The 25772-nt window shown below is 35.0% G+C and overlaps 2 protein-coding genes across 2 annotated transcripts in view; one reads left to right on the forward strand and one right to left on the reverse strand.

Moving 5' to 3' along the window:
- LOC136025506 (DNA repair and recombination protein RAD54B-like) overlaps positions 1–6671 on the reverse strand; it is a 33363-nt gene extending 26692 nt beyond the window's left edge. Inside the window, exon 1 of the mRNA XM_065701536.1 lies at positions 6536–6671. Coding sequence (XP_065557608.1) covers positions 6536–6671 — 136 coding nt within the window. The remainder of the gene's footprint in view (positions 1–6535) is intronic.
- LOC136025071 (fibroblast growth factor receptor 3-like) overlaps positions 1661–25772 on the forward strand; it is a gene marked incomplete in the record, with an annotated part of 144394 nt that continues 120282 nt past the window's right edge. The window contains 1 exon segment of the mRNA XM_065700770.1: positions 1661–1826.

Raw genomic sequence — 25772 nt, forward strand, 5'->3', positions numbered from 1 at the left:
CCTTCGCGAGTGACATAGTAAGTTTTGCCTTTAGTAGACATAATAAGTTTAGTCCTATGGATAAGGGCCACAAAAAATACAAATGTCCTATATGAAACAAGCGCTTCGTAACTTCGTTAACTTATTTTAAATGAAAATAAAAAAAAGACACATTAAATATTGTTGAAATCAACAATATTCAATGTATCTTTTTATTTAAACCTTTTTATTATAACCCTTGAATTTAATTGAGGCTGGAAGTGGGAGGAGCGTGTACGGACTTTTCTTTTGAATTTAGCTCTTTGGACTCTTCAATATATATATAATATATATATATATATATATATATATATATATATATATATATATATATATATATATATATATATATATATATATATATATATATATATATATATATATATATATATAACCCTATGACACTTTCCTGAAGGAAAATCTTGCTGGACTACTTCTATAACTTTTGAAATTAGTTGCGCAGGCGGGGTGGGACGACTTCTAGCCCCCCCCCCCCCACGGTCACCCATCAGAGGAAAAAGCATAGGTGGGGTATTAGCCCCCTGGCTGAATGACGCTGTTTTATATTTTGTTTTGAGATTTCTGTTATACAGTATTGGTAATGCCGAGTGGACCAGGTAAGCACCCTGAAATTCAGCTTATTTTTGCTCCTGGCCTCCTGCATCTGTTCCCCTACCAAAATGTATAGACTTTTATGACTTTCAAAGAGTTATTTAAATTTCACACCTAATCTTCCTGTGTTTTCTAAAAAATATTTACCACCCCCTGAAATGCAGCTTTCCACCCGAATAACTTTTTTCTTATTTACCAAGATAAATGGTACATGAACGATAGGAGATTGCACTGAGACTTTTCTAAGATGCTGTGTTGCATTGAATATTCTATTTTGCATGGGATCTATCTCGTTTAGAAGGAGAGGGGGGCTCAATCAAAAGAAATTTCTTGGTATTTCTGGCCAATAGCCACCTTAGTCAAGACCTTGTATCGCGAACATGAGACAATGACCGGTTTTCATGGTCTTTATACTAGACAATAATAGCTGAGGCTTGATGGAAAACTGCATTGTAGCTATATTTTCATTGAATATTTAGTTGGTATTTTGGTTATGTTAAGTTAGTTTAGGTTACGTATTAATATAATGCAGTCTTGATAGCCCCCCTTCCATAATTCTTTGTTGTAGTTTTCATAATTTTGTTGATAAAGTATTTTATTTTCATCATAGTTTGTTTTATTTCATTAGCATTAACCAAACTTCACTTCTCGACAGAACTTGAGTGTGGTGGCTATAAGATAAAAGTACCAACTTCTTTATATCGCCATTATAGTCACGATAACGAATTCCAGTCCAAATATTATGAAATATCCACATATGTCTGGATTATTGGGTAGGTGCCTATGGTACTCTAGTATATAATCTTGACCTCATTCCCCATTATCAAATAAATTTTATTATTCCGATAAATATTTTTTGATATTTAAAGTTGTATATGTTCCTGATTTTTTGTTCTTTGGAATGAAACAGCCTAATTTTTGAATATAGATCAACCTGAGCTAATCAAAAAATTCAACCCTAAAGCGAGCTAAAGAATCTCAGCTCCGCGCGCCGCAATTATTGGATGCAAGAATCTTTCTGTGCGGTGAACAACGTAAACGTGTGTGTTTCTATCTGTGTGTGAGAAATTCTTATCAGTTTAAATCGGAATTTTGTTAAGAGAAGAGTGTTCAAAGCGGTTAGAGATATCTGCCTCAAAAGGATAGCCGGATTACAAGCGCTAGGAGGATATATTGATGAAAATACAGGATTAAAGGTATTTATGCCTTCACTTTGCCTCATGAATGAAATGCTATGTTTGAAATTTTAAAAATAACCTCTTTTTATTGTGAGCTAGCACCAAGTTTAGGCTGTTGAATAAAGGTGCAAATCAGATTTGTTTCAAGTATGACTGAATTCTCTGCCCCACCTCAATTCCTGGGATATAGTTCTAGGTTTGGTAAAGGTTAAGAATAGGGTATACCCAAGAATAGTGACTGTTCAGGAGGAAACATATTAGAACTAAAAGACCAAATCAAAGAAGTAAATTTAGGTTAATCCTAGTGAAATATACCAAATTAAGATGAAAAGGTAAAATTCTACTTTAGTGACTTCTTGCTATCTCGGCCCAGAACGCATTATATTAAATACCTAACCAACTCTATATATTAAATATTTAATAAAAATATACCTGCATATTAGTTTATGTCACTGAAACTAAGCTAATTATCGGTAAAATTCTAGTTAATTGACTTCTTGCTATCTCGGAAAGGGTTTAGGTTAGGAAAATGAATTTACAACCTAGTGTTTCAAGGTAGGCTATATATTTGCACTGTGGTTAAAGTTCGTTTTCGACGCTAATGAATGTCAAATTTGGGTTCAGGATGAAATTATGATTTTAAATATAGGCCTATGTCTGTTTCTTAGGTACATTGATTGTAAGTTAATCGGAAAGTTTACCGAGAAGATGGGGTAGACATGAAAAGTATAGTGTAGGGAAAAGTCAGATAGGTAGAAAAAAGAATATCTACGATTAGATTCTTCATTCAATATTAATGAGAAGTAAGTAAAGAGATAATGAGGAACCCTTAAAATCAGTAAACTTTTTTATATAGTCTAAGGCTATCTCTAAGCTATAGTTACCTCGCCTATTAACATGGGATCTGTCACCACGTAACACCGACATTCGAGGGACTACACAATTCCATATAGCCTATAAATTAGTGAACCCTACAATGAATCTACTCAGCCAAATTATTGTTTTGTAGCACAAACTGGTTGAAATCGACAGTTTACTGTGGTGTTATCTCATATACTGCTTTAAAATGGCTTGACCTTTTGGATTTTTAGTACGAATGAGTCTTCTTCCGATATTTTCTTTTACCAGTGGTTCGATGCAATCCCTCATGAAAAATTGTTCGTGACCATCCTGATGAAAATAGGAATTTCAGATTTGTGTTGATTGTGGCTTAAAAAAAAACCTGCTTCAAAGTCCTCAAATTTGATAATGTAAATTTCTTAAGTTCATCTCTTTTCCTTTGGTAAAGTTATTCAAATTTTTAGTTATAATAACTTATTATGGATAATTTAAAGAAAATCTCCAGATTTGTATGCTACTACTAACAACTCACGGCAGCGTGAAGCTGTCTGAGACCAAAACAGCCACATACGCTCTCCCTCCATCCCAAAGTATTCAAAACTCCCATATATATATATATATATATATATATATATATATATATATATATATATATATATATATACTAGCTGTTGGGGTGGCGCTTCGCGCCACCCCAACACCTAGTTGGTGGGGGCGCTTCGCGCCCCCCCCCAAGCCCCCCCGCGCGCGTAAGTCGTTACGCGCCATAATAGTTACGCGCCATTGTAGTTGTGTCCCTATGTCCCACCTGTGAATATAGATATATATATATATATATATATATATATATATATATATATATATATATATATATATATATATATATATATATATATATATATATATATATATATATGGTTTTAACTACGTAAAACTTGCGAATATACAACATTCTTTGCTGTCCCATTGTCTTTGCATATAAATAGATTGTCAGGTTTACCGACTCTTGAACATGCAACATATAATGGTCCATGGGAAAACAATCTGTATTCAGATCTATACCTCATGATTCTAATGATTGCCCTTGAGCTTTGTTGATGGTGATTGCTAATCGACCATTCCCTGTCCCGGTGTCCCGGTCGTCATTTACATCCCCCTGTTTCCCCCGGTGTCCCCGTTGTAGTTGTGTCCCTGTGTCCCGGTCGTCATTTATATTCCCTGTGTCCCGGTCGTCATTTGTATCCCGGTGTCCCGGTCTGTATATACATTCGTTTTTTAGTTTTGTTTTTCTCCTTTATTTTTTTCCTTTTTTTTCTTTTTTAGCTTATTTAGATTTTTAGATTTTTTAGTTTTTTTATTAGTTTTTAGTTTTTTTTTCTTTTTAGTTTTTTTGTCCCGGTCGTCATTTATATCCCCCTGTTTCCCCCGGTGTCCCCGTTGTAGTTGTGTCCCTGTGTCCCGGTCGTCATTTATATTCCCTGTGTCCCGGTCGTCATTTGTATCCCGGTGTATTTTTTTTTATTAGTTTTTAGTTTTTTTTGTAGTTTTTGCCTTTTTTTAGTTTTTTCAGTTTTGACGTCACCTGATCCAGTTTTTTCAGGTGACGTCACCTGATCCACGATCCACAGATCCACAGACAACTTATTTTTATATATATAGATAGTTTTTTTTTTTTACTTATGCCCTGGTCGTCATTTATACTCCCTGTGTCCCGGTGCTTTGTTGATTGCTAATCGAACATTCCTTTTGTCCTGGTCGCTTTCTCTTTGAGTTTCGTCATTTATTTTTTTCTTTTTTAGTTCTTTTAGTTTTTACCTTTTTTAGTTTTTTTTAGTTTTTTAGATGAAAATTTTTTTTAGTTTTTTCCTTTTTTTCTTTTTAGTTTTTTATTGGTTTTTACCTTTATTTTAGCTTATTTTTCAGTTTTTTCCTTTTTTTTATTTTTTTTTTATTTTTTATTTTTTTTAGTTTTTTACCTTTTTTTAGTTTTTTTTAGTTTTTTTAGTTTTTTAGCTTTTTACTTTTTTTATTAGTTTTTAGTTTTTTTTGTAGTTTTTGCCTTTTTTTAGTTTTTTCAGTTTTTTTTTTAGTTTTTTATTGGTTTTTACCTTTATTTTAGCTTATTTTTCAGTTTTTTCCTTTTTTTTAGTTTTTTTAGTTTTTTTAGTTTTTTAGCTTTTTTATTTTTTTTATTAGTTTTTAGTTTTTTTTGTAGTTTTTGCCTTTTTTTAGTTTTTTTAGTTTTTTAGCTTTTTTATTAGTTTTTAGTTTTTTTTTGTAGTTTTTGCCTTTTTTTAGTTTTTTTAGTTTTTTAGCTTTTTTATTTTTTTTATTAGTTTTTAGTTTTTTTTGTAGTTTTTGCCTTTTTTAGTTTTTTCAGTTTTGACGTCACCTGATCCAGTTTTTTCAGGTGACGTCACCTGACACATCCACAGACAGACAACTTATTTTTATATATATAGATATATATATATATATATATATATATATATATATATATATAAATAGAATTAAGAACCAATGTATATAATGCTATCAAAAAAAATTATAGAAAAAAAAGTTTCAACGGAATTCTTGAACAAACGATAATTGAATACTTTTCTACTTGCCTCAGATTTTTTTTTCAAAAATATGTAAAATGGGAACCACTTTTCAAAAAGTGAAAATTCAAATTCCCCAATGATTAAATAAGATTTGAAAACAGATTAAACCGTTTGATACAGTGGGTATATTTTTGGAATATAATCTTAGTTTTCCAAAACACGTACATAGACTTTTTAAGGTGCTGTTACCGAAATACTCGCCCTTGTTATTGGCCCTTTCTCTGAAATTCCCTCTTTATCGTTCACTTGTTTCATATAAGGCCATCTAAATAAATAGAAATTAATGGTTTAAAAAGCAGATGTTAAGCTCCCGTTTTTTTTTATTGTGCTATTGAAAACAGTCGTTAAATTGATCAGAAAGTCTTTCTTAACTGTCTTTCTCGATAATATTCGTGTTTTTTCTGACCAATTTCTAAGTATCTAGCTTTATTTATGTTTGCTTTGACCTTTAAGTTTTAATGTTCATAAATATGTAATAATTTTAATGACGCCGAAATGTGGATTTGAAATCTATTTAATTTATAGTAGTCATAACTTTTGACAATATAAGATGTTTGTACGGATATTTAGTTTAATGTAGCATAATAGTTTGAAGTGATAACCTGTATAACAAAAGATCCATTATAAAGTTTCGATGATAATTAAGTATTATGCAAAGGATAGACCCAAAGGCCTAGGGTTCAGCGAGTTGTGAGACTTTGAAAGCCATCTGGGAGGAGCGCCATAAGGGCTATACCCCCTTCTTCCGAACAAGTTAAACGGTGTGTTAAAAAGGGAAAATTTCTGATGTTGCCTTATCACGACTTTTCTGTAATGTTGGACCACCGTAGGGAATTTCTCGGCTCTTAGCCCCGTAAGCACTAGCATGCCGAGGGGATCTAACCTTGCTTAACTTGAGCAGCAATCTCTGTAGACGTTTATATTTGAATTCCCCTTTCCCTAAAATAGTCGAATTTAATCAGTTATTAAAAATAATTAACCCTAAAATATACGTCGTTTTGCCTCAAAAATGCACCTTTTTAAGCAGAGACCCTAATGTCTAAGGACCCTCCATGATGGATTTTACGACAAAATATGACCTAACGCAAACGTGAATACGGACACGGTGTTACTACTACAAAGTTAGTTTACACGTATATGATATTGAGCAAAATTGCATACAAGTCAGGATAAAATGATGTTAAAAAAAAGAAACGAATGAACAAAGAACCTAGTTGTGAAAATTTGGAGGGGGGAAGTGAAAACATGTTCAGTGTGTCAATACTACTGCTACAAACAACTCACTGTAGCACCAAGCCGGCTGAGGCCAATACAGTTGAGCACGCTGCCCCTCTAGCTCAACTTGTTCAAAGCTACATTCTTTCAATCTTCCCAAGAAGGTCCAGTTTCCTTTTAATCCTTCCATATAAATTCGCTCCATCCCATTCGGGGATGAAATTGTTTTTGTTTGACCCCAAATAAAAGACCAAAAAATCTTTTGACAGTCTGTCATTCTTCGTCCTTAAAACGTATCCTGGACATCCCGGGTTTTCTATCATTATAGCTCTAGAAAGCGGGAACCACATCTATTCGTTGAGCTTGTTTTTTGACATACGGTCAGTCAAACGGTACCTAGAACTGGGACTTTGTTTAACGAGTATCTAAAGAATTCTTCTGGAAAACATTTAGTAAATCCTTCTCTACCTTTCGAAGCGCCCACATTTCAGAACCCTACCACCGTCATTACCATAGCTTCCAATATTCTAATATTAGTTCTCAACTTTGTCTTCCTATTCTTCCAATTTTTTTTAATGTGAGAAAAGACTCTGGGCCTTATTTATTCTACTTTTTACATCTTCACTGCATTCACCATCTTTGCTAAAAATACTACCCAGATAGGCGAAACTAATCACTTGATCGATCTCCTCGTTACTCAACATCATCTCTTTGCTTCATTTATTCCTAGTCTAAGCGGGTTAGTCTTCTTAACATTAATTTGCTAGCCTTTTCTTTTATACTGAACTCTTAAAACCTCCAAAATTCATTTATATATCTAACGTTTTTATCTAGGACACACAAATCATCTACATCTAAGTCTAGGAGAGTTTTGCCTTTCCCGTTTGATTCCATGCTCTCCCATAGCATTTACCGTGTTCAGGACGAAGTCCAGTCCATCACAAAAATCTTTATAAACAAGGACAGGATACAACCCTACTTAACTCTGAATTCAGCACCAAAGTACTTACCAACCTCACTTACTACTTTAATTGGAGCAATATTGATCTCATGCATAGCCCAAATTATTTTGATGTACTTTTCCTATAGCATTTGCCGTGTTCAGGACTAAGTACATTACAATAATCGTTGTAAACGAGGACCGGATATAACCTTACTTAACTCCTAATTCAACACCAAAGTACTTACCAACCTCACTTACTACCTTAATTGGAGAAATATTGTTCTCATACATAGCCCAAATAATTTTGATGTACTTATTTGATACACTGCATAAGGACAAAACTTTCTCTAAAGTTCTTCTATCGGCCTCTTCTCAGTTATTTACCTAAGGGTGATAATTTGGTCGACACATCCTCTGCCCTTCCGATAAGCATGAAGTTCTTTCGCTACTTATCTCTTCTACCATCCACACTCAAGGAGTGAAATTGGGTTAATCCTTGCGAAATATACATAATTACGATGAAAATAAAATGCTTTAGTAACAAAATTATGGAAACTACAACAGAGAATCATGGAAATAAGCCTCCCCCCCAGAACGTATTATATTAAATGGTTTCTAACCTAACCAAAATACTAACTAAAATTTTAGTTAAATTATATCTGCAATGTAATGTATATAGCCTACACCCTCACGCTAAGCTGAAAGAAAGTACAAAAAGAAACCAGTTCTGTCAGACCAAAAAGTTAAGTGTGGTAATGTAATTACTGTTCTTTTCTTAAGACCTTATTTACAGCATTTGTTATTTTTATAAGTATCGCCATGCTAAGTAATTTACTTCGTACAGGAACCAGGCTACTGCCTCAGTAATTATTACACTCTTATCATCTTTCTTCAAAAATGGTTTAATTAAGGTTTTTCCAAAATCGCCAGGTACTTACCATTTTTCAAGAGTCATATCCATAATTCTCAGTTATTTATCCCTAACTTCGCAACCACCATATTTTAAAAACTCATTGACTTGACTATCAGCACCTTACACCTTATTATTTTGAATCCTTTTAGCATTGTGTTTACCTCCTCTCTACAAAATAAATCTTCATTCGCTTCCGAATTATCAAAGAATTTTCATTCTTTTCTTTGTCATATTCTTCAACTTCATCACGATCTAAAACAGTTTCAAAATATTCTGCCCATCTCTCTTTTTTAAATTTTTCTTATTACTAATTTTATCTCCGTTTCAATTTTTAACTGGAACAAGTCGAGACTGATTCTTTCTTTTCAATTTGTTAACATGCCAAAACAATATTTTTCTATTATCCCTTCTCGCCGCATCTGTCATATCCTTGGCAATTTGACCCATGGCCTCAATTTCTCATCTCCTTAGTTAATACTTTAATGTCTTCTTAACGTCTGTTAAAAAAGCCCTCCTCTTTTCTACCAGGTTTAAGTGTCTTTGGTAATATTCCTAGCTGCATTACTAACTTTCCTCCCCAAGGCACCTTCTTCCACTTCACAAACTATTTTTCGAAAATTATTTCATCCACCGATCTTTTACATTGTCATATTTAAAACACTTCAGTTTCATATACAACTGTTCCTGGAAAGCTCCTATCAAGTTCACATCCTAGAGTCTACCAACGTCGTGACTTCCCGGAAGGTAATTACCCTTCCTAAGTTTCCGTTTTAGATTAATTTTAGACACATGGTGATATGACTTTCATCATCAGTAGCATCATTATTATGTGCCTTAGTGTCTTTGCATCGATACTGCAGTCTTTGATTTGCAATAACATAATCAATAAAGTTGGGCTTCTTACCGCCGTGTGGGTACCAGATTATGTTATGGGTTATTTTATGACCAAATACCGTATCGGTTATAACTTGATTCTTTTACCTACAGAATGGCAGCGTTCTATAATGTTGCAATTTTCCCATTATTTAGATCATTGAAATTGTTATGGCCTCAAGTTCTGTTGTGAGGCCATTGTGTGATTTGCTAATCGTTGGATTTGTGATGTCTACTAACTGCAATGCCAGTCAAATCTAACTTCCAGGCTGCTTAAAAGGCTGTCAAAATCTGAAGGTTCCCGTTTACGATTCTCGTATTTCATTGCCAGACACAAAAAAAGATATCTCTTTAAATTCTAAAACCGTTGAATGATATCCGATATCCTTCCTCATCTATAGGCGATAATCATAATGAGGGAAAAGAGCTTACTTGGGTATTTTCAAACAGTTCGTGGTAACGAACTGTAGTAAGGAGCGACCCGGCTCAATAGTAACCAAAACTCTAAAAAATGGAATTTTGATACCAATAGCTACATCAAAAGAATCGCATTTTAATGCTGGTTTTAAATATATAAGTTTCATCAAGTTTAGTCTTACCCATCAAAAGTTACGAGCCTGAGAAAATTTGCGTTATTTTAGAAAATAGGGGGAAACGCCCCCTAAAAGTCATAGAATCTTAACGAAAATCACACCATCAGATTCAGCGTATCAGAGAACCCTACTGTAGAAGTTTCGAGCTCCTATCTACAAAAATGTGGAATTTTGCATTTTTTGCCAGAAGGCAGATCACGGATGCGTGTTTATTTGTTTTTTTGTTTTTTTGTTTTTTTTGTTTTTTTTTTCCCAGGGGTGATCGTATCGACCCAGTTGTCCTAGAATGTTGCAAGAGGGCTCATTCTAACGGAAATGAAAAGTTCTAGTGCCCTTTTTAAGTGACCAAAAAAATCGGAGGGCACCTAGGCCCCCTCCTACGCTAATTATTTTCCCAAAGTCAACGGATCAAAATTCTGAGATAGCCATTTTATTCAGCGTAGTCAAAAAACCTTATAACTATGTCTTTGGGGACGACTTACTCCCCCACAGTCCCCGTGGGAGGGGCAACAAGTTACAAACTTTGACCTGTGCTTACATATAGTAATGGTTATTGGGAAGTATACAGGCGTTTTCAGGAGGATTTTTTTGGTTTGGGGGAGGGGTTGAGAAGAGGGGGATATGCTGGGGGAACTTTCCTTCGAGAATTTGTAATGGGAGAAGAAAATTTCCATGAAGGGAGAGCAGGATTTACTAGCATTATTAAAAAAAAAACAATTAAAAAATAAAAGTGAAAAAGCTTTTTCAGCTGGAAGTAAGGAACAGCAATAAAACTTAAAACAAACAGAAATTATTACCCATATGAGGGGCTCACCTCCTTCTAATACCTCGCTCTTTACGCTAAAGTATTTTCGGTAATTTCAACTACTTATTCTACGGCTTTTGTGATTCAGGGGGTCATTCTTAATGAATTGGGATAAAATTTAAGCTTTCGTGTAAAGAGCGAGGTACTGACGATGGGGCGAATCCCCTCATATATGTAATAAAAACATGAGAATACAAAAGTTCTTTACGTAAGCTAATTTATAAGTTACGTAAATCTTTTACCAATAAAAAGATTCGTAAAAAATTAAAAGTTCTAGTTGCCTTTTTAATTAACCAAAAAATCGGGGGGCAACTAGGCTTCGTCCCCCGCTCTTTTTTTCTCAAAATCATTCGATCAAAATTATGAGAAAGCCATTGAGCCAAAAAAAAAAATATGCAAATTTCGTTTTGATCATTCCTCTGCGGAGAGCCAAAATCAAAACATGCATTGATTCAAAAACGTTCAGAAATTAAATAAAAAAAACAAGTTTTTTCAACTGAAAGTAAGGAGTGACATCAAAACTTAAAACGCACAGAAATTACTTCGTATATGAAAGAGGCTGCTTCCTCATCAACGCCCCGCTCTTTACGCTAAAGTTTTTTACTGTTTTAGAAAGAAGAATTGAGAGAAAGAGTCAAACTTTAGCGTAAAGAGCGGGGCGTTGATGAGGAAGCAGCCTCTTTCATATACGAAGTAATTTCTGTGCGTTTTAAGTTTTGATGTCACTCCTTACTTTCAGTTGAAAAAACTTGTTTTTTTTATTTAATTAAGTACTAAATCCAGCTTTCTTTTGTAGCTAACAGCTTCCCGTGTTGAATGTTTAAAATCTGACAAATTCTGCTGCATGGATGAGAAAGGTTAAACTTTAAGGACGAAAATAAAAAAGAACAAGTGTTTTAACTGAAAGTAAGGAGTGACATTAAAACTTAAAACGAACAGAAATTACTCCGTATATGAAAGGGGCTTTTCCTCCTCAAAGCCCCGCTCTTTACGCTAAAGTTTAACTCTTTCTCTTAACTCTACTTTTTAAACAGTAAAAGTGAACAAATTCGAGCAAGTTTTGATCTTGTTGATTTAGTGAACAAATACAGAGCTCTGGTTGGATTACAATATTGTTTATGTTTTCTGTTGTCTCATGATTTTTGGAGTACCTTGTTCTAGATCTTTCTCAAGATTAATTCGAAGCTAAAATTTCGTCTCTGTATCAATTTCCTCTGCTAGAATCGTATAATGCTTCTCTGCCAACTTTTCTAGAACCCTTCTCCATAGAATAAGGAATTAAGATCCTTTTGATTTAAAAGAGAGTCAGAAAACGTATGCCTAATTCTTCTTATAATATCTTTGAACACCCCCCTGGTAACCATTTCCCTCCAATTCTATTTTTTTTTCATTGCCGCAAAAGATCGCTTACCTGCCAGTATTCTGGTTTGACAGTATTCATTAACACGTGAAACAGCAAGTTTCGTTTGGTCTTAGCGCCGTAGCGGTGAAATCCACGCTATAATTATCATAGTAATGTTAATCAGCTATTTTTGATTGCTCAAATTTTAGCTATCCTACCCCATGGCCATTTCCCACGTTTAAAGACTGGCATAGCAAAGGACTTGTGTGTATCTGTGCATATTTAATTATTATCAGTCGTATTTTATGTATGATTATTGCGCCTCCTATAAGACTTACGCAAGGGTGCTAACACTCGAGTATTGTTTCTTATTGCATGCTTTGATATTACCTACGCGACATCTGTTAGCTTGTTTTTTAATTCATTTTTTGAGGTTATAAATCACACACCTGGAAGAAATGATCTTCTCAAGCTTAAAGCATCAATTAGGAGCGGAATAAAAGGTCTGAACACAGTTGTTGCGTCCATCTATTTTATGAATACATCATGCACACAGCTGGGAGGATAGGATAGAACACTCCTTCACTGAAGACCTGATAGTGTAGTTTGGGCAAAAAAGGGAACGAACGCTGGGGGGTGGTTGATCTCACCCCTGAGGTATCCAGATTCTTAGACTGGATCATAAATTTCCCCTGCGTTCGAGGTTTGATAGCCTTTATCCCCTCCTTCGAGATAAATTTCAGAGTGCAACCCTTTCGAAAATCCTTTTAAGGTTTTTTTTTTTACTTGTTTTTTGCTCTATCTTAGTAGAATACACATGCATATACTTACAGGTTTATTCCATTTATTGGTACTAACTGTGCTGTGCGTCCGCATGGTAAATGGTTCGAGTTTTCTTCCTCTTAGCCTATCAAAATCGAAAGTTTATTTCGCTAATAGGAACGAGAACTGCACCGATAAATCGATTGAAAAATAGCATTAAAATGTACCTTCCGGGGATTTTAACCCTTTCCATTTATAAGAAAACTTCTAACTCCTCTTCCTTCTTTGGGTTGTACTTCTTCCTTGGGAGAAATTGTGGTAAAATGCAGCTTTACCGATTTTAACCCTTTGTGCTTTTAAGAAAACATCTAACCCCTCCACCTTGTTGGGATTATACCTGTATTTGTCAATTTTATGGGAATGATATGCAAAGTCTCACGTATGTACGTCCGCATGGTAAATGGTTCGAGTTTTCTTCCTCTTAGCCTATCAAAATCGTTTGTAGCTAGTTTGTAGCTAGTGCAAAGAACATTGTCATCATGTAGTAGTTTCAAATTTGGAGGTACTAATGTTAGTTTCATTATTAGATTAAATAAAAAAAAAACAAGTTTTTGCAGCTGAAAGTAAGGAGCGACATTAAAACTTAAAACGAACAGAAATTACTTCGTATATGAAAGGGGCTGCTTCCTCATCGACGCCCCGCTCTTTACGCTAAAGTTTGACTCTTTCTCTCAACTCTGCTTTTTAAAACAGTAATAAACTTTAGCGTAAAGAGCGAGGCGTTGATGAGGAAGTAGCCCCTTTCATATACGGAGTAATTTCTGTTCGTTTTAAGTTTTAATGTCGCTCCTTACTTTCAGCTAAAAAAGCTTGTTTTTTTTTTATTAATTTCTGAACGTTTTTGAATCAATGCATGTTTTGATTTTGGCTCTCCGCAGAGGAATAATTAATACGAAATTTGCAAGTTTTTTTTTTTTGCCAAATGGCTTTCTCATAGTTTTGATCGAATGATTTTGAGAAAAAAAGGAACGGTGTAGGAAGCCTAGTTGCCCTGCGATTTTTTGGTTACTTAAAAAGGCAACTAGAACTTTTAATTTTTTACGAATGTTTTTATTAGTGAAAGATAGACATAACTTATAAATTAGCTTACGTAACGAACTTTTGTAATCTCATGTTTTTATTACATATATGAGGTGTTCACCCCCTCGTCAGTACCTCGCTCTTTACACTAAAGATTAAATTTTGTCACAATTCATTAAGAATGAACCCTGAATCACAAAAGCCGTAGAATAAATAGTTGAAATCACTAAAAATACTTAAGCGTAAAGAGCGAGGTATTAGGAAAAGGTGAGCCCCTCATATGCGTAATAATTTCTGTTCGTTTTAAGTTTTAATGCTGCTCCTTACTTCCAGTTGAAAAAACTTTTCATATTTATTTTTTCATCGTTTTTTTTTTTAAATAATGCTAGAAAATCCTGCGCTCCCTTCATGGAAATTTTCTTCCCCCGTGATAAATTCCTCGATGGAAAGTTCCCCCAACATATCCCCCTCTTGTCAACCCCTCCCCCAACCAAAAAATCCCCCTGAAAACGTCTGTACACTTCCCAATAAGCATTACTATATGTAAGCACTGGTCAAAGTTTGTAACTTATAGCCCCTCCCACGGGGTTTGTGGGGGAGTAAGTCGTCCCCAAAGACATAGTTATAAGGTTTTTCGACTACGCTGAATAAAATGGCTATCTCAGAATTTTGATTCGTTGACTTTGGGAAAACAATTAGCGTGGGAGGGGGCCTAGGTGCCCTCCAATTTTGTTGGTCACTTAAAAAGGGCACTAGAACTTTTCATTTCCGTTAGAATGAGCCCTCTCAAGATTCTAGGACCACTGGGTCGATACGATCATCCCTGGGGAAAAAAAACAACAAACAAACAAATAAACACGCATCCGTGATCTCCCTTCTGGCAAAAAATACAAAATTCCACATTTTTGTAGATAGGAGCTTACTTCTACAATAGGGTTCTCTGATACGCTGAATCTGATGGCGTGATTTTCGTTAAGATTCTATGACTTTTAGGTGGTGTTTTCCCCTATTTTCTAAAATAAGGCAAATTTTCTCAGGCTTGTGACTTTTGATGGGTAAGACTAAATTTGATGAAACTTATATATTTAAAATCAGCATTAAAATGCGATTCTTTAGATGTAGCTATTGGTATCAAAATTTCATTTTTTAGAGTTTTGGTTACTATTGAGCCGGGTCGCTCCTTACTACAGTTCGTTACCACGAACTGTTTGATTAGGTCCGACATTCGAAGTGTTTTGATGCAAGTGTACCAAGGCTGAGAACACAACTTCACACGTATAAGTGGGGGCAAGAGATACTAAAAGTCGTGTTATTTTTCCGCTGAAAGCGCAGCCAAAAACTAATCGGTGCTACAATTTCAAATACTTTGTTCAGGTCCGTATCGTGTGAAATTACAATTTGGTTTTCAACTTCTTATGCACCAAGATACAAAAATTTCTTCTTTTTCAATTTTGATAGAAAAGAATCTTAAAACAAGAACGTATCCTGGATTTTTTTTTTTGGGGGGGGGGGGCTGGGGGAGAGTTTATGAATACAATTTTTTAAGAAACGCATAAAAATTCGTTTGTGTTCATTTTTGTTGTGTTTTCACGAGTTGAACAAAAATTTAGGGGGTGGGAAGGGCAAACCTGGTAGCCTCTCTCCCTGGATACTGTCTTAACTCTAACCAACCTATTTTGTTTGAAGGTTGTTGCTTCAACACTTCATTTTTTAATTGGTGCAGCAACTTTTTCCTATAATTTGAAGGTACATAAACCAAGGAATTTTAAATTTTAATTTGTTTCATTAATTGCACCGTAGCAAATAATGTCCCACAAATTAGTTACTCTCGTTAACCATTCAAAATCGCAGAATATATCCTTAAATGAAAAATAACAATTTTTTAGATGGCGGTTGTTCATTCAAAAGTAACAAAGCTTCGTCTTTTAGCTAAATCAGACGTTTTGAAACTTTTCTTTTTAAAAACCGTCGTGAACCATTATTCAAAAGGCGTTGTTTATGATCATAATCAACTTCTTTGCTAATCGATAAAAGTCTGCAATTTGATGGACAAGATTTAACTTAGTTACGTTTTTACAGTTCTTTTTGTGGTTTGGGGAAATATTTCTACCATCTGGTTCTGAGCCGTGACCCTCATTTCAGAAAACGGTGCTATAGCTCAACTGTTCATGCTCATACTAAGTTTTGACGTTGAATAATTTTCAATGGTGATTGATAATTTTCCATCAAAGATTGAGGAGAATTGTTCCTCATTGAATGCAATAAGTCTGTTTCGTTGTTGATAAAAATTCTAAATAAGACACACCCCTCCATCTCCCTCTTTTGCAGATATGGCTGATGACAACTCACTGGTATTTTCGTTTTAACTTGCATTTTGTTTGTATCTTAGTTCTAAGTTGTTGCGCTTCATAATACCAGCAGACAAGCAATGACGGCACTTTTTCGTAAAAGAAATATTTTTGCTTGTTTTTCATATCCAATCAAAGGTCTTTTGAGGCAAGAAGGTAAAAAAGGATACGGCATTAGACTCTACAGTCCTTACCGGCGATGCTGATCTCTGTTTCTTGGCCCTTCAGCCAGGAAGTGCAATGGGGGCTGGGGGCTAACCATCCTGTGCTTTCGCACACCCTTCTTGTTTACCTTCCCCAGATTTCTCCAGGTACCCATTTAGAGCTGGGTCGACTCTAGCTAAGCTTACAGAGTCACGCCACTGACCCCCGTCCCAAACTAAACAATTGGGTACACTGGGATTCGAACCCGTGTCCTCTCAGACAAAGGATCCTGAATACAGCGCACCAATCCACTCGGCCTGGACGGCTCAGGTAAGCTCAAGAAGGTAACCCTGGCCTTTTTTTGAACTTTAAACCAACTTTTGGCAGAGTTCTAGCTGGGAAGTATGAATAAGCTTAAAGGAGGGGGAAGGTAAGAAGGCACTTACTCCCTTTCTTATTCCCTTTCACATATTCACGTTCCTGAAATATTTTTATTTACACTAGACAGGTTTCCACTTTTTTGGATGCTCGACGGACGAAAAAAAAAATCCATGTTTTTAGAGATAATTTATCTGCATTTCTTCAACATTAGAAAACATAGCTGTTGAAAGAAGTGCGTAGACTCGTCACCAAGCACAAGTCCCATATTTTTGATCTATGCTACCATCGTTTTGATGACTTTGGTGATAATAAGCTATAGTGGCGTAAGTAGGGGTGGGTCAAGGATTACACTTTTCCTCAGACAGAGCTTCTGTTGGGGCGCCATTTAATTCAAATCTTGTTTTTTGTTTTTGAAAAAGCCTGTGGTATCTTAGGAGATCAAGTTCAAACTTCAGGGAGTGTAATGGGGGCTAAGTAAACCTTAAATTTGGACTTGAAGAGAGGGGTAGACCTTTACCGAAAGATACTATGTGTTTCCAGGTTATCTCAATAGCACATAATTATGCTCTGTTTCGACAACAGCTTAGTTGATGGAGTTGAAACTTGCAGATAATGCTGGGCGGGGGGGGAGAAATGTGGGTAAAAGGATTTACAGAATTATGTTTAGGGGAGAAGTAGGGCTAATTTTGTTGTTGTTGTGATCTAATGTTTTTGCACTGCAAGTTTCTATGGGACTTACAATCCATTCACGGTTACGTAGCTAGGTAAATTAAAAGACACTATATGTTGTCAAGCTATCAAAATAGCATATCTATAATATGTCGGGACGGCTCTGGGTATAGAGTTGAAGTTTATACGGAGTTTGTTTTTAGGGGTGGGTGGGGGTTATGTTGACCCCAAATTTCTGCTTAGGGAAGGGTCAGAGTGGAGAGAGGGTCTAAAATTTTTCGTCGCCAATCCGCCTTAAAGTCGTCGTACCATAAACCACTTTAGGATTAAAATCTGTGCTTTGTTTTGTAGCGATACAAATCGGAAGAGGCTATGAATACCCAGGTTATCAAAATAACATTTCTGCAGGGTCTTCAGTATATTAGGAATGGCATGGGAGGATGGAAGGGAAACCTCAAGAGTACTGAACGGGTATACGCTGACTTCAAGTTTTTAATTGAAAGGCTAAAATTTCCGATCCACCTGAAAGTTTTTGCACTCTTAGCCCCATCAGTGGAACTCAGAATCTATTCTAAGTGAAGTAGTGAGGTAAATGGAAAGTCTTCTCAGGTTATAAAAAAAAATATAAAAACAATTATATATCTGTACCATCTCGGGAAAACCTTGTAGATCGAGATTAAACTTGTAAAACGGGATTAAAAGAAAAAAAATGCGGAAGTGGTAAAAAAAAATATTGTGCTAACCGTGTTGTTTTCAAATTTACTCAGAATCGTCAGGCAGCCTTTTGAAATGTTGCCTCAGTTGTATTAAATACCTTTTGTGAGTCAGTTTTCCGTTTTTTTCGGAGTTTTCAAACGGGTTATTTAATGAAAAACTTTATTGTGAGGAACCTAAATAATATAATTTAGACATTCAAAGAGCTTTACTTTGAGTTTCTTGCTTGTCCTAAGATATTGAAAATTTATTATTGGAGATAAAATAGTGGATTAGGCGTTCAGATGGACATTTAAGTGTGAAAATTTACACGCATTAAAAACATGGTGATCGGTGAGTATCAAGATTATCGAAAGAAAGAAAATTTAATGTCGAAACCGATGTTTTTCAAAATATTCATGATGCTACCCTTTACTCATAATATTACTCGATACCTGTTTTTAAATATTGATTATAATAAATTAAAACAGATTTTGTTGTAATAAAGGGGAGTTGCTTCAAAGAGAAATAAAAAGAAATTTAATGAAAATTTTCTTGTGCTACTGTAAGACTGCATTTTTTTGCGATGCCTCTAAAAGCAGTATTTCAACATTCACAATCTCAATTATAGTTTGTGGAATTTCTTAAAAAGTTTTTACTATGGAAACTTGCCTTCATTTGTGACTACTTCCATATTTCAGTGCCCCTCGACGCAGGGTTAGCAGTTGAACATTTTCTCCTTTCAAAATGAATTGCCTATAGACATTCAAGTTTTTGATAGATTCAGGTCAACTTTAAGGATTACCTGTCGCACTGGTGCTTACATTAGTAATAATGTAAACTTGTTTCTGATTGGTGGATTAATTTTAGCTCACCAATCATATATCACTTTACATAGTCCATAAAGTAAGAAACTTAACGGAAGAGGGAATTTGAAACCTCTGTTAAAAATTGATATATAAATCAATTACACAAGCAAGAATATATACTAAATACATAGACTCGATACCAAGCTTAACTTCCAGAGAAAATGTGATCCGTTGGAGTACCAAAAAAGTGTGATAATTTTTTTGAAAACCTTGAGCTCTGTTTTTTTTTATATATATTATTGGTAGCCCGCTACTAGTAAGCTTTCTGAAATTGGTTTTGCTGCTCCTGCATCACCGACATAAGTTTTTCTCAGTGTGTCTTCACTTTTTTAGATTAATACCAGCTGGGAGTAAATGGAAATCAATAGTAATTGAGGTTCACCCAATACTTACTCAAGGAGTGTGTCTTAAGCTCCATTCGTAATTGAAACTATAATTAAATATTATGAATAGTTTCTTGGCATGAGTGAAATTCAAATAAGTTTTGTTAAGGAGACTAGATTTGCCACACCCTAATATAAATTTGCTTCTGAAATTTTCATTGATGTCAGCTTGTGCGCTGGTGATGACAAAAACAGTTTTAATTCTTTTTGTTTTCTTTTTTTTATGAAAGTTTAAATTGAGAACCTTGTCAACAAAGTTGCCTGTATTCAAGGGTGGTTGCAACATTTTTTTCCCTGGGGATACAATAAAAATAAGCTTTATTGAAGCGTCAAATTTTCGTTAGAATATCCTATTGCAGAAGACCTCTTTGTAGAGGGTCTACCCAGCCTCCTATCCCTAGTAAGTCCCAATGAATTTTTAAATGATGTAAGGATTTCATTTTTCGCGCCATGTGGTTGTTTGATCCGGTGCAGCCATAATGAATTTATGAATAGTGCGGAGGCAAGAAAATTTTTTCTCAAATTAACCCCAATAATCACGGGCAAACGACAATCTAGTGGTTTGCTAGCGCTGGGACAAAGGAATGACACCACAACGTAATAATGGCAGCAACAACGTAATAATGGCTTCCGAAATAGCCATTTTTCGTATTGTGCTGCATATTATCCTGACATTTTGAGAACGTGCCAGACACTTATCCTTTGTCAGCTGGAATTATCTTATCCTAGTATTTTGGGAATGTTTCCTGGCAGTTTAAATTTGAGCTTATAAAAGCACATAAAAAAACAACTTTCAAATGAGCCCTTAATCACTACTCTACTACCGTCCAGTAGGCTCGCAAAAAAAAGGTTAAGAATACGAACATCAGTGCTACATACTAAATAATGAATTTGCTTGAATTTTGAATAGTGCATCTCCGGTGAAGGGTGTTTGACTATGGCGGTTCCGCGTCTAAACTTTTTTTCCCATCAAACGCCATTTTCTGATTCCGGATTCTTGTTTGAAATTGTCGGAAATTTATTTATTTTTGTCTTTAACAAATTATTAGAAAGTATTAGTTTCCATTTTCAACAGGTAATAATACCAGTTGTTACTAAAATATCCTTAAAATAACATTTCTAAAGTGCATTCTTTTGACACAATTCACCGTGTATTGCTCTTTATTGGGCTGCAGCTATAGGGTGCCTATCTTAAAGCAAGGAATATTGAAAAAATATGAAGTACTCGATTTTGATTTACCAGAAAAAATCACTGTTTTATCAGGATAGTAGTTCAAGTTTAAGAGAAGCTGTCCAGTTTCTTGAATAGTGGTTCCAGTGCCATTTTGTGGAGAGTACTGATCCCAAATAGTGAGAACGATGTGTTACGCAAGAGAGTAGTATGAACCACGCTGGTCAGCCTAAGCTATCACCACATCCGTAGTGATAACCTTTATATTTTGATTTTTCTCTTTTCCAATCAATTAATTCCATGAAAACAAACAAGCAACAAAGATTTGGTTTAAAAATATATCCAGATTTTTGCATGTGCTGGCTTAAGCGTTTTAACAGCCTATTGACATACGTCATCACACACCCGACCCTAAGTTCTCTGCCATTATTTTTGTATTTTTTTTTTATTCAGGGATGGGGTTCATTGGACCATTCTTGAGGTTAAGAGTTGGTTTTCTCCTCTATGTGCAGCATATAAATGATGTGTTTTTCAAACGGTTCGTTGTAACAAACTGTAAGTATGGAGCGATGCGGCTCAGTAGTAATCGAAATTCTCAACAACAGAGTTTCGAATATGCATCGAAAGAATTGAATTTTTATGCTGATTCAAAATGTATAAAGTTCATTAAGTTTAATATTACCTTTCAAAAGTTACGAGCCTGAGAAGTGTCATACGACATTCTTTGTATTTGTCTGACTTTGTCTTTGGCAAGTGAATTTAATATGTGGAGAGATTCCGTGGGAATTTTCAACGAGTTTTGAATTTGCTGAAGGATTTTTTGTGGAGGGGGATTCTCCTCTGGAGAAATTCTCCTTTGTCTAATGGAGCAACTTTCTAATGGAGGTGATTTACGGGAAACATTTTTCCTTGTAGAGTGGATTTCCGACATGATTTAAACACTATCAGAAATTAAGTTTTTTTTTTTTTCAAATGAAAGTATGCAAAGGAGAGTTTTTTTTAGGCAGAATCATTCATAAGAAATTTTCCCGGGGGATTTTAAGGGAGGATGGAATTGTCCGAAAGGGGGGGGGGTATTTTACATGGGAGGAACTTTGCTTCGAGAAATTTTTATTTGGTGGGAGGGAATTCCTCATAGAGGGAGCTGGATTTCCTGGCATTATTTGAAAAATGTTCAGATGTTAAATAAATAAAAAAAAAAAAACAAGTTGATTCGACTGAGAGTTAGCAGCAAACTTAAAACGAAAATTTTTTTCTGTAAATTAGAGGGTTGTCCCTCCTCAATACCCAGCTCTTTACGCAAGTTTGACTTTTTTCCTGACTCTTTAATAATGGCTACTGAAACACAACACAATGGCCGTTTAACTATTATAAGAAGCTTTTTTTAAAGTTTTAAATGCTTTAGCGTGAAGAGCCTGGTACTGAGGAGGGGGAAACCATCCCATAAACAGAAAAATTCCTATTCGTTGTAAGTTTCACTGTTGGTCCTTATTTTCAGTTGAAACAAGTTTTTTTTTCTGATTTGACAGTACACGAAGACGAAGTGGTGTTCTATTAAAAAAGAAGATAATGACGGATTTTTTTTTGTCATTCAGGAGATTAATGTCGATTTTTATGCAGTCTTAGTTTTTGAGCTTACACTGGTATTAGACAATCTAGTACTTTGATGTTCAAAAGGCAGAAATCCAATTCGATAAAAATCTAAAGGATTAGTATTTGTTAAAGATAATATAGCGAACCAGCGGAACTGAGGATCTGTTTGCCCAAGTGGGACTGATTTGCGTTCATAATAATAAAGATTAATATTCTAAAAGATAACGACTGACCATTATTATAATTTTTTTTGTAAATAGGTATCGGTACCACCTCAACTTATTCGGTGCTCAAGCTTAATAGACAGCATTTTTCATAGAAATATCTACCCAAATGGGGGAGGAGGGTTGGTATCCCACTGAGATTGATTCGAGGGACCCCTGGAAAAAGGTGATAGTTAGTCACTCAAAGCTGCACTTTTTTTGTAAATTATTAAATTTAAGAAATGATGAAAACTAATTTTATAAGTAGTCTATAAATAATGTTCAGGGACTTTATGCCCTTTGAAGACCTTTTTGGAAACCCACTAGATGATCGCAAAAGTTAGAAGTGTTACTTGTTAGCATTTCTCTTCGCAATCTGTTTTATTTTCTGACCATTTTTGATTTCGGCGCTATTTCTGTTTTCCATGTCACTATAAACCATTAGGTTCTAGCAAGATGTAAATATGTTTATCTGCTCAATGCGAGTCAGCAGAAACCGCCCTTGAAGGGTATGATATATCTTTTGGAATTTTCCCAGAGGGTAACTTCCAGGATGACAATTTCCAGATGATAGCCGATTTTCTGTAGCATGTGGTTGAAATATTTCACAGAGGTCCCTTGTTTCTAGCTCAATCCAAGGTTTGTCTTTAGAGAGCTTCTAAAATTGGCCTAATTGCGACGAGAATTCTGATATAGTATTTTCATTGATCAAGGACACAAAATACCCCCCTCGTTTTCGAGAAGCACATTCCCCCTTCTTACATTTGCGTGAATTTGGTACCTGACGCAGTATCTCGCTAAGAATATTTCTTTGTGCTTCTGACGCTAATTTCTACATTGAATTATAGGATCAGAATTTTTCTATCGTCAATAGTTAGCGTAGTTAGCTGCAATTAAGCTTTAGCTTTCAGTTGTTTAGGAAATGTTTCCTATGTAATTCTATTTGGTTTGTAAATAATTCATAAACGTACAAACTCAATAAATTCATGTAAATGGGGACTACAGACAAAAATAATTCCAGACATAGGCTAATTACTGAAAAATTGGGGGCTACAAGTTTATTGCTCAAAACCGAATTAGATATTTCCATAAAACACTACAAAAAAAGACAAAGAAAAATGAAAAGCACAATTTTGGAAAATAAACGGGTACTTACGTGTTATCCCGACAACATTAAAGAAATTTGATCTGTTTAAAACCGGTTTTTCTTGGTGCACTCTTAGATATACTAACAAGCGTATATTCGCTTTGTCACCCTATTGACAATCTATATGATCATAGTTCGTTTTGATTTAGTTCAGCATCCGGCTAAAATTTCCTTGAAAGCTTCAACCTGTAGCTTGTGTTGTAGTAATAGTTGTAGTGGCAGTAATAGCATTAGTTGCAGTATGCACATAGCACCTTTTTTTTCAATATCCCTTTCAGCACAGGATAAAATTTTTTACTATATACCATCAATCGGCCCTGTAGCATTGATGATACTTGATCACCTGTGTGGTCATAGTGTTTTTCGATTTGTTTCAATACAGCTACAATATTGCGCAAAATTCTCACTTCAATACCCTCTGGTTTTATAGTAGTAGTGGCTTAGTAGCACCAGTGGTTATAGTAGTAGCAATAATAATAGAGATAGTTGTATGAGTAGAAGCAGTAGTATCGTGATGCAGGTATTGTTTTTTGGTTAGTTCAAGATCCCCCACAACAAGTGTTGTAAGTTTTAATTTCACACTGGAAACTGTTCCTATAATATTGCTGATACACCCTTTTGACAGCTTACATACGGATGAAAGGTTGTTATCCGTAAATTAGAAATTTTCAGAAATATTCTCTGAAATTTCGGCTTCATACCCTTAGGTATCGTTTTAATAGTAGTCCCAGCAGTAGGCTAGTATGATTGCTCAACTTAATATTAATTAACGCGCACTTAATGCGTAGCTGTGTTGGCCTCAGGCGGCTTGGTGCTGCAGTGAGTTATTATTATTATTAGTAGTAGTAGTATTGCCTATGATAATCTTCATATATGGAAACATGAAAGGAAATGTCTTTTTGCATTGCTTAACATCGGAAAATAAAACAATTGTTTCTGATGGTAACTAGACTGTTGTAATCTGAATACTTTCTATCCCATAGCTGAACTACTGAACTATAATGTGGTGCTACAGTTGCTAGAGGAAATGACAAATTTCTTCCTTTAAAGTAACCCTCTTCCAACTGGTGTTTCTTTGATTCATACGGTCAAGCCATCATTTCTTTGTGAATACGAAACCAAACGTTTGTTTTAACCTAGTTCTTGTTGACCTCCAGGCAGTCGTCGACGGTAATATAAAATTATATTATTTGTAGTGATATTTAGTTGATGTTTTGTTAATTTACTTAACGTGTATTGCGACGCAAAACGTGACTTCAGCTTTTGTGTATCTAGCGATAGTCGCTCTTAAATAAAATCTTATCTCTCACATTGCTTTAGGTTTATTTTTTAAGATAACATCATGAAAAATATGGTACATGGTGCTATTCGCTGTCGCTTGTTTTAGGAGACAAATCCCCTGGGTGTATGGACTCATCCTACGAGGGGAAAAAAACCCTCCTTTATTCAAAGCCACTGGCCCCATTTTCCTTGTGCTCCTCTTGTCCCAAATTGTCTTTTAATTGGGAATTTTCGTTTATCCCTGGAAAACGCATTATTTCATTTGTTTTGTTGAAACGTGTTCTATTCGAGAAGCATCGCCATGGTCTCCTAGGTAAAAAAAAACAATTTTTTTTTTCGTGTGATTTGGCCAACATTATGTTTGGTCAGAAAGCTGAAATTTGTCAGAGTTTTGGACTATTAAACCTTAGGTGCTATCTTGTGTTCTGTTTCCTAATCTTCAAAATCTATTTAGCCTATCTAGCCAATATATCTTAATAGCTTAATACAATCAAGCCATGGCCAGATATTGACGAGCTAGTAAGTGACCTCAAAAGATCTAAAGCAGTTTTTTAAGTTTTTAGTGGTAGCCTAAAATTCGTTTTTGTAGTCTTGAAAGAATCCCTAAAACGCAGATATAGCTCACTGACAGTAAGCAAATTATGGAACATGGAATCAAAACCTTTTTTGTCCTGGGTTTACAAAATGCTGTGTATTGTTTAACTATCCGTCTAAGCCGCTGACCTAGGCTGGTATGACTGGAAATCCAGCCGTAAAAATTTGAATCTCGCAACCCCTTCCCATAATTTCAAGTTATTTTACCACAACTTGCCTGTTTTTGTTTATTAACACCTTTGTTTCTCACCCTCTGTAATGTGGGTCTTCTAGATAAAATCATGTGCGCATGCATGTACGACTTGTTTTGACTCCAAAACATTTGATTCGGCTATTTGCATACTTTTCTTAATTCCCTGTTTGCGTCTAGAAGAAACTTTGCTGTGAAAAACATTTCCCAGTGAACGCTGATTCAAAAATATTCCTCATTAATCAGATTCTATTGAATAGTATTTTTTTATATTGAAAACAAAATTTTCATGATTTCAAAAAGAACCTAAAACCCCCTTAAACATGACC

The sequence above is a fragment of the Artemia franciscana genome, chromosome 3 (assembly GCF_032884065.1).
Source record: "Artemia franciscana chromosome 3, ASM3288406v1, whole genome shotgun sequence".
Classification (NCBI taxonomy): Eukaryota; Metazoa; Arthropoda; class Branchiopoda; order Anostraca; family Artemiidae; genus Artemia; species Artemia franciscana.